The sequence below is a fragment of the Saprolegnia diclina genome, assembly GCF_000281045.1.
Source record: "Saprolegnia diclina VS20 unplaced genomic scaffold supercont1.10, whole genome shotgun sequence".
In the NCBI taxonomy this organism is placed as follows: Eukaryota; Oomycota; class Saprolegniomycetes; order Saprolegniales; family Saprolegniaceae; genus Saprolegnia; species Saprolegnia diclina.
In genome coordinates this window covers 981,939-995,773 of record NW_008246077.1, presented here as the reverse complement: position 1 = coordinate 995,773, position 13,835 = coordinate 981,939, and the positions used below count along the sequence as shown (strand labels likewise).

The following is a 13,835-nucleotide window of genomic DNA, read 5'->3' as shown; positions in this document are numbered from 1 at the left end:
GTGCACGTTCTTCGATTTTTCTGGAAAATTTTCGAACAAATCCAACGAAAATGCGGATCGTCGTCGTCGTCGTCGTCGTCGCAATCGGTCGCGCCATCGGCATGCGCGTCCATCGGACGTGGACGACGCAGCCGTGGTGCGACAGCGTCGCCGCCCCTCGATGGCCCTTCGCGTACCAAAAGACGCGATCCCAGACGCTCGAGTTTGCCGGTCGCGTCAACTCGAACGCGCAGGATCTGCGCCATGCGTGCTCGACCTTTGGCGTCCAGAGCAAGTGCCACCTCTGCTCCAACGACCGCATGCAGCTCCAAGGCGTCAGCTGGGCGGCGCTGCCGGCGAACATCCCGACGGTCACGGACGTGCCGTGGGCCATCGGCGGGCGGCATCGGTACGACTATGGCGGCGCCACCCGCATCTGCGTGCTCTTGTCCGGCGACAGCTGCCTCTCGCCGTTCGGAGTCGACTATGCCAACTGCTCGGTGCGCTGCTGGGGCGCCGGGCCCGTGACGCGCGTGGCCGATTGGGACAATGTGTCTGAGTTGTGGAGCTTTGCTACGACGGCGTCGGCGCAAGGTCGCGTCTTTAGCCTCGCGGGCGTCGGCACGCCGGGCTTTCAGGTGCGCGTGGCGTCGTGCGACTACGTGCAAGCTCCTTGTAGGATGGGCCTGCGGCGACTGCGCAGTTTGCCTACCCCCGCGGCCTCGCGGTCGACGCAGCCAACAACGTGTACGTCGCCGACACCAACAACCACCGCATTCGCAAGGTACAGCCTCCTCACTTTGCACCACTTTGCACCACTTTGCACCACTTTACCACTTTGCACAATATTAGATTGCCGCCGGGACGCAAGTCGTATCGACGGTCGCCGGCGCCGGCGTTGAAGGCTTTGCCGACGGCCCGGCGTTGAGCGCGACGTTCTCGTTTCCGTCGGGCGTCGCCGTCTTGGAGACAGGGAGCAGCACGCTACTGTACATCGCCGACACGGGCAACCACCGCATCCGCCTCGTCAATCTCGCGACCAATCTCGTGAGCTGCGTCGCCGGGCGGTGTCTCGGCGGCACTGAAACTGCGACGCTGGCGACGGCCGCCGCGCCGCCACAACCCGGTCTCGCAGACGGCTCGCCCGGCAACGCGTCGTTCAACACACCCATGGGCGTCGCCGTGGCGTCGTCCGGCATCGTGTTTGTCGCGGACACGGGCAACCACATCATTCGGGCCATCAGGTGCACCGTATCAGACACTAGTGGAGGTACTGACAGCGGATGCATCTAGTGTCGACGGCACGACGACGACGCTCGCTGGCAACGTGTTGGCGCAGACGACGCCGATCCTCGGGTGTCCGCCGCCATGCGTCCGCGGCGTCGCCGGCTTTCGCGACGGCAACGCCACGTACGCGCAGTTTAACCACCCGACCGGCATTGCGATGGGTCCGATGAACACGGTGTTGGTTGCGGACGACCACCGCGTGCGCCGTGTTGCGTATGACGTCAGTGACGTCACGGGTGTCGCCGGTGACAAGCGCGTCGTGACGGTCGCGGGCGCAGGCCCGTTTGCCTACGGCGAGACGGACGGGGACAGCAACGAGGCGTCGTTTCACGTCTCGGGCGTCGCCATGAGTCCAGTGGACCAGCGGGTGTTTGCTGTCAGCTCCATCTCCAACCACGTACGCATGCTGTCGCAAGCCGCGTCCGTCGTACGTCACATCTGCGTCCTGCTGCGCATCATACAGTGCACCCGTAGGCCCGCAGCGTCGAGTGCTCGACGCGTGCGAGGGACGTGCTGAGTCCGTCGGGCTGTGCGTCGTACGAGCCGCCGACCGACGCGCTCCACTACAAGGTCTCCCCGGCCATGAGTATGCTCGACGCAGCAGAAGGAGTCGTCTGACAATGGATAGACAATATCTTCTACAATGCGGTGAACCGAAGCGTCTTTAGCGTCAAAGCCGGCTTGAACATCCTCGGGCGCACCGTGCAAGCGTGCGTCGGGTCGCCGCCCATCGATGCGCTCACGACCGGGTACGCACAACTTATGTAGACACATGGTCTCTAGTAACATACATATTGTCTAGCGATCTCTGCACCAAACTGTATGACGCGGCCGGGGCGCCCATCACGGCGATCGGCCAAGACGTTGACTTTGGCAGCACGATCCAAGTGGCGTGCCCCGCCAATTGCAATAGTCCAACACCGGTCTACGGCTCGCAGCGCTACACCGACGCGTCGTCCATTTGCTATGCTGCGATCCACGCCGGCGTCATCAATGGCGCTACTGGCGGACTCGTCACGCTGACACTGCAGCCAAACACGCTCTTTGCCAACGCTTTGTACCGCACGGGGTCCTCGGCCAACGACGTCACGTCCCAAACCGTCGACCGCGACCAGCTTGGCGCGCGCTTCTTCTCCATTGCTGTGACTCCCGTGACCCATGTCAGCGTCCAAGTACGTCCGTTCGTCGCTGTCTTCAAACGACTCTGAGACGTATGCAACGTAGACCGTGGCCGGCCACCCAAAAGCCCTGCTCGAGTTCGCCGCCGGCTTTCGCGACGGCCAGCCTCCGTTGGCCGCGTTCTTTAACGGTCCAAGCGGCGTGGCCGTCGTTGCGCCGCCGTCTGCGACCAGCTATCTGTATGTTGCCGATACGCTCAACCACCGCATTCGCGCTCTCTCGGCCATCTGCTCCAAGGTCTGTGAGAACGGCGGCGTGTGCTCGGCCATGGATGTCTGTACTTGCGCCGCCGGGTGGACCGGTGACGACTGCACGACGGCCCTCTGTGCGCAGCCGTGCGGCGCACGCGAGCTCTGCGTCGGGCCGAATCAATGCGCGTGCGTCCCCGGCTACACGGGCGCTGCTTGCACGACGCCGCTGTGCGTACAGTCGTGTGCCAACGGCGGGAGCTGCAGCGCACCCGACACGTGTGCGTGCGCCAATGGCTGGTTTGACGCCAACTGCACGACGCCCGTGTGCGTGCAGACTTGCGGCAACGGCGGCAACTGCACTGCACCCAGCACGTGCAGCTGTCCGTCGCCGTGGCAAGGCACCGACTGCCGGACACCGGTATGTACGCAAAGCTGCTTGAACGGGGGCACGTGCGTCGCGCCCAATACGTGCCTCTGTCCTGTCGGCTGGAGTGGCCACGACTGCAGTCTCCCGGTTTGCGACCAAGGAAGCTTTGTGCCGCACCCCAACGCGTACTTGGGCGGTCTCTTCCGTCCGTTCAACTGGACCATGTACGTGCCCTGCAGCTTTGAAGCGTGGTGCGCTGCGACCAACGGCTTTGACTGTGCCCAGCGACCAACGTCCGTCGTATCCAACTGCAGCTTGCTCGAGCTGCGGGCGAATGCGCTGAGTCCGTTCACGTACTTGCAAGAGCACAGTCGGAGTACGCTCTACCAGCGCTACTCGCCGCGCACACCGTACGGCCAAGACACGCTCAACCTCTCGTATCCGGGTGCCCCCGTCCTGAGTCCCGGCTCGCTGACGACACCACCGTACACGGCCAGCGTCGACCGACAACTCGCACAAGTCGAGCTCCGCGTCGTCGTCCAAGGTGTTTACGTCTGTGCCAACAACGGCAACTGCTCCGCGCCCGGCATCTGCGTCTGCGCACCGGGCTGGGCGGGGTTTGACTGCCGCGTGCCCGTCTGCCGACAAGGTACTTTGCTTACATGCTTGTCGCTCTCGCCAGAATACACACTTAGGGTACTATACACCGGCGCAACCGACACTGGTGGCGGCCGACCCGGTTGCCAGCGCAGCTTCCGGGCACCCATCGTCGAATGGCAACCCGACGTATGTGCAAACAACGGAGGTACTGTCGTGGGACCAGTACACGGCAACGACAGCCACGGTCGGGGGCGTCGGCTTCTTGACCAGCGGCGGTCGGCAAGGCGGGTACGCGTGCTCGATCCGGAGCCTGACGCAATTCGAGAAGCCATCGACGCCGACGTCGCGGGCGTACTACTGGGACTTCCCCAACTACTACTCGCTCTACATGGACTCCCGCATGTACTGGCCGCCTTTGTACGAAAAGTCGGCGCCAGTGTGGGACAACACGCAGATGGGGTACACCCGCAACGGTATTTGGCGCTATCTGTCGCCGACCCAGTGGCAAAAAGGCACATGCCTCGTCCAGTTCCAGCGCAGTTGCGACGCGGCGACCGTGTCGGTGGACCCGGACGCAAGCTACCGCCCGATACTGCAGTACACTGCAATCAAAGCGTCGCGCACCATCACGAGCTATGCAAACGATTGCGTCGACCGAGTGCTTCGCGGCTGCTACAACAATGGGACGTGCGTGGCCCCCGACACGTGCGTCTGTGCAGCTGGCTGGACGGGCACCGACTGCTCGGTGCCGATCTGCGTGCCTGCCTGCGTCCACGGCACGTGCACCAACCCCAACCGGTGTGTGTGCGACTTGGGCTGGACCGGCGCCAGTTGCAACGTGGCCATTTGCGCCCAAGACTGCCGCAACAATGGGCTCTGTGTGGCGCCGGTACACGCGTCGATATTATTATCAACTTGATAGTTCTCCACGGCGTAGGACACGTGCGCGTGTGTGACGTGGCCGTCGGGCTGGCGCGACGGCCGCCAGAACGGCGGACTTCCGATCTTTGCGCTGCCGAGTGGGTCCCCGCAACGCACGGGGTGCGTGTTTGCTAGGTGTACGGTTGACATGTCGTCGTTCTGGACGGGCGTAGGTGGACTGGTTACGACTGCAACACGCCCATCTGCACACAGGCCGAAGCGTTCGTCTTGAACGTCGCGCGGTCGGACGCAAACTTTGTCGCGTTGCGAGGTGCTCGATCGTCGCGGGCGCATTTGCTGAACCTATCGCTAGGGAGCCTTGGCAAGGTCAACTGCACGCGCGTGCGGTGTCCGCAGTACGACGTCGAGGTGACTTCGAACGACGGCACGTCGTTTCAGTCGGGCTGCCCCGGTATTCCGTATGTCAACCCTACGTTTGGCGGAGACAATGCGCTCCGGCAGCGCAACTGGGACGCGTACAACGACGTGCTCAACAACGGCCGGCAGTCGGCGTCGTCGCTCTGCCGCGTCATGGCATGGCAGCAAGGCGAGTTCTCCAACCGCCAAGTGCGCATCAACCACGCAACGAGCGGGCAAGGCGAAGGCGTGTACGAGTGCTTCCACCGCGGCTCGTGCATCGCGCCCGACACGTGCAGCTGCGGTGACGGCTACAGCGGCTTTGACTGCCAAACGCCGCTCTGCCGGTTTCCGACGCCGTCCGGGGCCGTCACTTCGTGCCAGCACAGCGGCGTGTGCGTCGGGAAGGACACGTGCCAGTGCATCCAGTCGCCGTCGATTCTGCATCAAAAGTACTCGGCCGCACCCCGGGGCATGACGGGCTGGGCCGGCTCGAGCTGCTCCATGGGTACAAGACGACCGAAAGCGTAGGCGATGACTTGATCGTACATCGTAGCCATATGTGTGCAAGGCTTCTTCGACGCCAACTGCTTCGATCAAGACCCCGTCGGCCGCGAGGGGTGCTACCGCTGCGCCAACGGCGGCCAGTGCGTCGCGCCCGATCTCTGCGCCTGCGCCGAAGGCTGGACGGGCTACGACTGCAAGACGCCAGTGTGCAAGGTCCAGGTGACACCGGCGATCCGTAAGCAGCTCTTTACGCTCGATGAAAACAAGGTACAATGGAGATTCTTGTCGACTCGGACCATGCTGTGCATAGGTCTACGCGTTTGAGAACGACCCGTGTGGCATGAAGGGCGGCCGGTGGGGTCAGGAGATGTACAACGGTGCGCTCCTGGGCCAAGGCAACTGCACGCTGCCGCAGCGCTGCACGTGCCTCTGCAAACTGCGGTACGACGAGCCGACGTGTACAAAGACTGGCGAGCTCTGCACCAAGCCGTGGTCCGACCCGTTCAGCCGAGCGATTCCATCCGGGTATCTCTTTGGGACAAGAAAGTGTGCGAGTGGGTTCGAGGGCCTTGAAGACGACCACCATCGCTTCGTGAGCTGCCACCTTCAGATTTACGAGCCGACGACGTGGGAGCGCTACACCGGCTCCTTTGTGGCGCTCATCACGCTGGCGATCCTCATTGGCTGGTCCGCTTTCTATTGCTTTCGGAAGCGCGTCAAGGACTTCCAACGCAAGCTCAAGGCCGAGCGCCGCAAGTCCCGACGCGACAGCCAAGACAAGCCACTCAAGGCCGACTTTGCGTTTGGCTATGGACAATCCTAAGGTCGTTGAATATAATACGCTCAACGTACGAGTCTCGTACTATCATCACTGGCTCGCAGGGGTAGGGTAGAACAGCCACAAACGGTTGCATCTTGCATTACGGTAGCTCGAGCATGCAGTGTACGCCTCACTCGACGGCGAGGAAGGCTGGGACAAGACGCTGAGGTAGAGTTTGCTTAGCAAAGTCAACCTCAGCGTCTTGTCCCAGGAGTTGGCGGTGGCCAAGCGTTTCGATCATTATCAATAGTCAGTCGGCTCTAGAATTGGACGGAGCTCGCCCGCCCATCACACACCGAGCATGGCTACCCATCGCTACATGTCGAAGCGCAGCGCTTCTGCTAGTCACAGTCGCCCTGCAGCGCAAGTGTTCCCGGTGGCCCGTGTCTCGACGTCAGCTGCCAGTTGCCACCGCAGCGCGCTAGCTACGAGCAACGACTCTTCCGTCCCGATCTCGGCGAGCGGACCAACCAGCAGTGAAGACGACATTGACCGCCGTCACCTTGGCGTCGGAGATGTGACGGTCTCTCGAGCCGCTCTACGCATTGCGCTTACCACAGCATTGCGGGACCACGCGGCTCTGGTATCACAAGCGGATATCGATGCAGTGGTCGTCGATGGTCAGTCTGATCCCGAGCACACGTATCCCCCAAGCTCGTGACCAAGAGATCGTTGGTGCAGCCAGCTCGGTGCCATCCGAGTCCAGTGGTCCACCCGTGCTGCCCGGGCACGGTCCGGACGCAAAGTTTGTTCAGCTACACTACACTACGACGATGAAGGAAGCGCAACATTGGGTCAAGCAACGGCAACGCGAGCTGGGAATCTCATTGACCGTCATCTACCCGCTCAACAACCTTGGTGGCGGCAAGGTCTACGGCTGCAAGACGCCGTCGCACCACCGATGCGGCAAGTGCAAGTACGAGTTGCGCATCGTTGCCAAGGTCGTCCGAAAGCAATGCGTCGGGTTCCGCGTGGATGAGCGCCATCGCCACAACGCTGCCTCCTCGGACGATTCCGACGACGCGCCGAGCGCAAAGAAAAGCCGCACGTCGCATGCTGAATCCGTCGACGTCAGCGGCATTGAGCCCACGCTACGGGACCGTGTCGACGCTCTGGCGATGACCAAGGCAGGACCCAAGGTCATTCTCGAGCGCCTTTGCCTCGACTATGCCCATGATCTGTACATGATGAGAAACATGCCGTCGGCAGGACAAGTCAAGAGCCGCGTGGCGTACGTCCGCAACAAAGGCACCCAGCCCCCCAGTCGTAGTCCAGTAGGTGGTAGCGACTCAGCCGACAACTCCGTGTTCTATGTTTCGGGTGGCGTGTTGTATCCGACATCATGTTTGGGCTCTAACTCCGACGAGCTTCTCGACGTGGGGGATTCCGCCTGCTCGTACGGCAAGGGCATGCACGATCATTTGAGTTGCACTAGCATGCCATTGACGATCCCAGCGAGCTCACCTTGAGGACACGAGGCGTGCCTTTCTGTGCACAAGGAAGAGCGCAAAGTGCGGTGCACGGGCGAAGATGCGGACGACTACCGCCAACGAGTAAATCGCACTGCAGCTGCAAGCGGCAAAGATGCGGGCGGCAGTACTTGACGGCGCGCCGATGGCCGCTCTAGAGTCGGATCATAGGGCCCACACTCGAACGAGCAACTTGGAACACGCAGGACGCAACGCTGAGAAGCACCGCGAGCCTCGTCGAAGCTGTGATTGCCTGGCTGATGCAAACGGCCTGGGAGCACAACGCACAGCTCCTCCTCGCATGAACTACACGTCCGCAGATTGACGCTCTTTCGATGACGCCGAATTCGTACTCGACTTCCATAGCAGGCTCTTTGACAACTTACAGCTGCCAGACGTGCTCGCGATGCAAAATGGCGCGACGACCTCTTCTGCTCCGTTCAAGCGTCTAGCATATTGCGTTGGTGTCCATCCGTGTCGTCGTCACCAGCCATGCTTTGGGCTGTCTCGTTCCTTCGACCCGCACTTTCGCCTTGCTGATGCACAGCTCCCAGTTGCTTGGCCACGGCGCCGAAGTGCGTTGCCATCGCCTCCAAATGCGCTGACAGCATCTCGATCTGCTTGGTTTGGGTCGTCGCCGTCTCTCGAAGCGTCACGAGCTCGGACTGTACCAACCTCATGTGATCCGTCATCACGCCGATCTGGTTGGTGTGGCTGGTTGATATCGTCTGGAGTACCTCGAGCTTCGACTGCAATGGAGGCATCGCCCGCCACTTCTCTTCGCCGGGGTTGTCGGACCACCCATCGATTCGATCGAGCTCAGACAAAATGGCGTCCTTCATGTTTGTGAGTGCTGCGTCCACGCTCACGTGGTGACTGAGCAGGAAGAGGTGGGCGCACATGTCGTGTTCGTCCAAATCCTTGGTGGCGTCCACGCGTCGCCACAGAGATGCGATCTGCGCCGTGCACAGCCGGAGCTGCTTGGTCATGACCTTGTTGAGCTTGGGCAAGATCTGGTCTCTAAAGTGGCTACGGCTGTAGCGCGCCGTCCTGATGGCCTTTGTAATCTGAGCGCGCGTATCTTGAAGGACCCGTAATTCTCGGTCAAAGACAGTCGCCACGTCCAACTCGGTAAAACGACTAACGTGGCACACTCCCTGAAGAAACTCGTACATGGAGTAAGCGACCATGGTGTCCAGCCCGTCCAGTTGAGTCCGCCACAGCACTCGGCGGCGGGTCACTTCCACGAGAGCGTCGACTTGGTTGGGCGCAATGCTCAGCTCTGCCGTGGGCACGCGTTCCGTGAATATCGGGTGCAAGACAAGCTTGCCATCCGCGTCAGTAACGTGGGTGAGCTCGGTCGTTGCGGCCTCGTTGAGGTTCATAGCGCCTTCGAGCCGCAGAATGCTCTGAGCGTAGCTAATGAGCGCTTGTGTCTTGGCGTTGGCGAGGCTGCCTTCGACCGTCTGGTTCATCATGGCAAGAAGCACGTTGAGAAGGACGACGACCATGATGGCCGAGTGCGTCATCATGAGGAGCGCTGCGCCCATGTACAGGACGTCGTACATCTCTGCCGTGTTGGCAAACGCATCGAGCGAGCTCAGTGGCACTTGGCCAAACGCGACAAAGTACGTCGAGAGGAACGACTGACCAATCGAGCGAAAGGCGGCGTCCGAGTTGAGTACGAAAAGCTGGTAGAAGACAAGCGTCAAGCCCATTTGGAAAATGCCAAAAATGAGAAAGAAATTCCAAATGTCGCCAAAGAGGTGTGCCATCATGGGAAGGAGGTAGCTCGCGGACGAGACGACCTCCAAAAACTGCAGCGAAAGGACCCAGAGCACCAAGGTGAGAAGCGCACCGACCCCAACTTGGGCTTGCATCGAGGCGGGTAGCCAGCGTAGCTTCATTGGCACAAAGAAACCGAGGATGACGGCGTAGCAGACCGCCTGGACGACGTTAATTGGCGATGCCAAGTACTTGCGCGCACCGACGGCCTTGATTTCGTGCACTTCGTGGATGATAAAGTACATGGTCGTCGCTCCGAGCACGGCGTTGTTGAAGGTCGCAAACCACCTTTCGATGGACAACTCGTCCGCAAAGCGGAGGACCAGTGCCGCCAAAGTCACGGTGACGACTACGGTACACCCCGCGAGGCACCACCGCACAAACGCAGCATTGGATTGCGGCTCGCCGGAGAGCTGGAGGAAGACCCGCGGGCGAAGACCTTGCGCAGCGACGTACCCAACGGCACTCAAAAGAACTGTTGTGAGCCCGATGCCATAGCTTGTGGACGACGGCGGCTCGTCACCAAAAAGAATGGACGATATCGTCATCGTCACGAGGAGCAGCAAGTGCAAAAGGAGGCGCTCCACATACATGCGCCGGCCAAAGAGCTCCCACTTGATCTCGAGAAGTCATCGAAAAACGACATGTTCAAGACATGCCTTTTGAGCCAGAAATGACTCGGTTGCGTCCTTGAGATTCACATTGAGAATGGTGTGGAGCGCACTCGTTTGGCTGCGACGACCAAAGATAATGTCGAGCTACCATATTCCTGCTGAGCATCGCCTCATTTTAAATGATAAACCATACATTGGAAAACGTAGCTTCGTGACGACTCATGCTGACGCAGTCGTCCAGGAGCGCCTTTGCGAGCTCGGAGCTGCACCACAGCACCGTATGAAAGGTTTCTTGCTGAAAGGCCGCTTCCGTTGGCACCTCCACCAGGCGCGTCAGCAAGTGGTCGCGATACGCTTGTGACGTGGCGCGCGCAGCGACCTCCTTCTTCAAAACGTCACATATCCTGTCGGCGTACGGCCAGCTCCCGTTCTTTCCATATCCCTTTGAGACGGGCGACGGCAAGAAACATAGTCGCACCGTCATGGGGGGTAAATCTGCAAAGTGCTCGAGGAGGATTTGGACGACGCGGAGTTTGTTTCGATGGGCTGCGATCTCGAGTGCCGTCTTGCTATCCTACGCAAGCCTTGAGGTCGCCGCATCCTTTCAAGACAGGTACATTGGCCGTGAGATTGACGTCGGCGCCTTTTTGAAGCATGCACTTGGTGAGCCCGACACTCTTGGGGCCTTGGAGCGTCACTGCAAGCATAAGCGCCGTCTCACCCCGCTACATACAGCATCATTCGTATTGCATTGGGGAGGCGCGGTTTGCACCTTGGTTTTTGCATCGACATCCACGTCGTCTCGCGCAAAGAGCTCGTCTCACGCCGGCCCCAGCGTTTTTCCCAGTGCGACGTGCAGTGGTGACTTGCCTTCCTAGCATCGATACCTCGGTAACGTCAAAGGACTAATATGATGCAATATGATGCAGTGCAACAACCTCAATGCATTGTCGAGCCTCATCGATACTGTGCAGCTGCACGAGGTAGTAGGCGGGAAAGAGCTGCTCCAGCTCCCAGTTGTCGCAACGAAGACGCTCGCTCGGACTGCCGCGCTCCCGGATTTCGAGCACGCGCGTCTACATTACCAGTGAGTGCGACCGACGCGACCGACGAGTACCGCCGAGTAGGGCTCGGTGAACCCGTGGTGGGCACCATGCTGGAGCAGGAGGCGCACGCACTCGAGCGCACCGTGCTCGTCGGCCAGCATCATCGCAGTCTTGTGGTCCTAGCGTCGCATCAAGAAGGCTATACATCTCTATAGTACTGTAGTTCGAGGACATACTGCGTCGCGCGTCTTGATTTCTACATCGAGAAAAATGTTCTTCAACACTTGTTGCAACACGTCCGGTTTGTGCTTGACACAGCAGTAGTGCAGCACCGTGTAACCCTATCCCGTCACGTTGTACACTGCTGTCTCGAAAGCTCAAGACAACGAACGTTGCTGTCAAAGTCGTGGACGCCGTCACACTTTATATGGGCAACAATGCTTGCCACTTTGGCCCACATGTCGTCGGCAGCGAGCTGCGCCAGATTGGTAGATTGGGCCGACATCGATGCGGTGGCGCCCCGAAACAGCAATCCCGATGCTGTCTACGCCGCCACGAGTCCATCATAGTAATCAGCGTGCAACTCGTACAAAATTGGGCATGAGGCTTGTCGCTCGGGCCACAGCATCGAAGGACTGGACAAGCGCCATGTTGCTGAGGTTGCCAGCCGAGGTGGAGAAGGCGAGATCTTTTTCCGCCAAATACGTCAGCGCATCCCGTCCCGCCTAGACATGCCCACTCAGACAAGTAGTGGAAAGCCGCGTTGCCGTGTCTTTCATGGCCAAGCACTCGCGCGAACAGTACGGTAGAAGCTTTGAAAGGACTTGGTCGGCCACGCTAGAGTGGTCGAGGGCGTCGACAGCGTGCAACACCACGGTCTTGCCGTCCTACGCAAAGCTGAGCAACGAAGGGCGATCCATGTACCTTGTCAACTCGCGAGATCTCTCGCAGGATTCGATCGCTTGCGTTCGCGGGCTCGTGACCCGTCATTTCGGTCAGCCAAGCGTTCAAAGCTGTCACATCGTTGGCCCGGGCTACGCAATGCAGCGGAAACTGTGATCGGAAGGCCGCTTCTTGCGCCAACAGCTCGAGGACAGTCGGGTCGTCTGTCAGGTCTGCTGGCGCCTTGCCCGCCTGGTGGAATTCGTACAGTCACGACGATAGTTTTAGTGGTTTTGCTACCTTGTTGCGTACGTTCAACGCGGCATTGGCCACAAGGAGACGTTCAACCACCTTGATTTTGTCGTCTCCTTGGTCGAGCATTTTCATAGCCACATGCAGTGCCGAGTCACCGCTCTAGTATCCACGCGTCTCAAGCTGCAAGTCGATGCGTACTGTGTACGTTGTTGGTTGCGCGGACACTGGCACCCGCGCTCAAAAGCAAAGCCAGGCCTTGAACGTTGCCGCTCTCGGTCGCAACATGCAACGGCGTGTTCCCGCGCTACAGTGCGCTACTTTGAGATGCGTGAACGAGATGGGACCAACCTGGTCGATGGACGCCACCGAGAGAGACTGCGTCAAGAGCCACGGAAGTATTCGACGGGCGCAGTGTCTGGCGGCGTAGTGGAGGAGCGAACCCCGCGAACGCGTTGGTGGGTCGCACTAGAGACAATAGTCATTTCGGTACGAGGAACAGTGAAAGGTACTGCGTCTGGGATGGATGCCAGCAATGCAGGTGAGTGCGTCGACAGACACTTTAAGATCTCGAGCTGGTCGCGCATGGTGGCGACGATGGCAGGATTCCAAAGGTACTAGCCCGACTCAGAGATCCGATTACGAACCAAACACACCTTTGGCATTGTCTGGAGCTCGGGGCGAGCCAGAATAAGCTCCACAATCTTCGTCTCTCCGATGACAATGGCTGTGCTCAAGACATCGCGCTTCTACACACCCACAGTTTGCCATCCGCCAAACAAGTGCGATGATGCCATAGCAGACCTTGTATTCGTGCTCAAGCTCGTCCACCGAGACCGTAGGCTGCTCAAGGCGTTCGACGACGCGAGGCTTCTTGCCTTCGTGCAGCAACTGCGCCATGGACGTTGTTGCATCGCTCGGGTCGACGGCTCGTGGTTCATCCAGCTCCTCGCTCGACGACGAATCGGAATCGGACGCGTCCGGCTCTGACACGTCTGGTTCCGGTAAGCTCGGAGCAATGACGGGGGGCTGGCGGGACCGACAAAACCAACGGCGCAGAGGGACGCTACGGACCGGCATCCTTCGCACTCGCGACGGTTTTGGCAACGCTTCCTCGAATCTGATGTCGACCGGATTAACGTCCGGACGGATTTTGAGTCTAAGAATATAGACATTCTACAATTCATGACATTCGACAATAGTCCCTCAGAGACGGGGCTAGGTTTTGGTGCCTGTTGTCCGTAAAATAGAAAGGGTTTTGAGCCGTTTCAGTTAGTATCCCCAGCAGGCTGCCTTCTTTTATTTCGACACAGCAACGTGGCGAAGCGTTCACGAGCGGGTGCCGCCTTGGTCGCTTCTGTACGACGGACGACTAAGGCTACGCGCCCCCTCAAGTGCAACAATGGACTGAACAAGCATAGCAAAAGGCTAAACCTCATCAGCAAACATGCACAAATTTGTCCATCCTGCGTGGAGCCTCATCCAAGGCAATTGCAGCTGAGTAAAATGTATCGAGATGCCATGGCGCTTGATGCAATATGGTCGTGACGTGGCATGGCTGTGGTGCTGAGGCCGATAC

At 59.8% G+C, this 13,835-nt stretch overlaps 3 protein-coding genes across 3 annotated transcripts; 2 read left to right on the top strand and 1 right to left on the bottom strand.

The window, feature by feature from the left end:
- Positions 1-50: 50 nt before the first annotated feature.
- Positions 51-6,211, top strand: SDRG_04365 (hypothetical protein; the record flags this gene model as incomplete). The annotated part of the gene is made up of 14 exons (XM_008610039.1): positions 51-617; positions 659-763; positions 832-1,223; positions 1,273-1,693; positions 1,741-1,852; positions 1,895-2,015; positions 2,069-2,438; positions 2,491-3,652; positions 3,699-4,492; positions 4,541-4,644; positions 4,698-4,795; positions 4,838-5,389; positions 5,438-5,655; positions 5,699-6,211. 14 exons carry the CDS (start codon positions 51-53, stop codon positions 6,209-6,211), a joined length of 5,529 nt encoding a protein of 1,842 aa, XP_008608261.1.
- Positions 6,212-6,981: 770 nt separating this feature from the next.
- On the top strand, positions 6,982-7,677 carry SDRG_04364 (hypothetical protein; the record flags this gene model as incomplete). The annotated part of the gene is made up of 2 exons (XM_008610038.1): positions 6,982-7,439; positions 7,644-7,677. 2 exons carry the CDS (start codon positions 6,982-6,984, stop codon positions 7,675-7,677), a joined length of 492 nt encoding a protein of 163 aa, XP_008608260.1.
- Positions 7,678-8,035: 358 nt separating this feature from the next.
- On the bottom strand, positions 8,036-13,366 carry SDRG_04363 (hypothetical protein). Its single transcript, XM_008610037.1, has 18 exons — positions 13,061-13,366; positions 12,913-13,005; positions 12,769-12,873; positions 12,608-12,724; positions 12,465-12,563; positions 12,305-12,418; positions 12,047-12,256; positions 11,890-12,009; positions 11,713-11,847; positions 11,514-11,666; positions 11,359-11,463; positions 11,194-11,301; positions 11,015-11,152; positions 10,694-10,801; positions 10,555-10,650; positions 10,270-10,506; positions 10,164-10,220; positions 8,036-10,082 (listed from the first exon to the last, which is right to left on the bottom strand). The coding sequence occupies exons 1-18, from the start codon at positions 13,334-13,336 to the stop codon at positions 8,118-8,120; spliced, it is 4,236 nt and encodes a 1,411-aa protein (XP_008608259.1). The 5' UTR covers positions 13,337-13,366; the 3' UTR covers positions 8,036-8,117.
- Between the last annotated feature and the right edge of the window lie 469 nt (positions 13,367-13,835).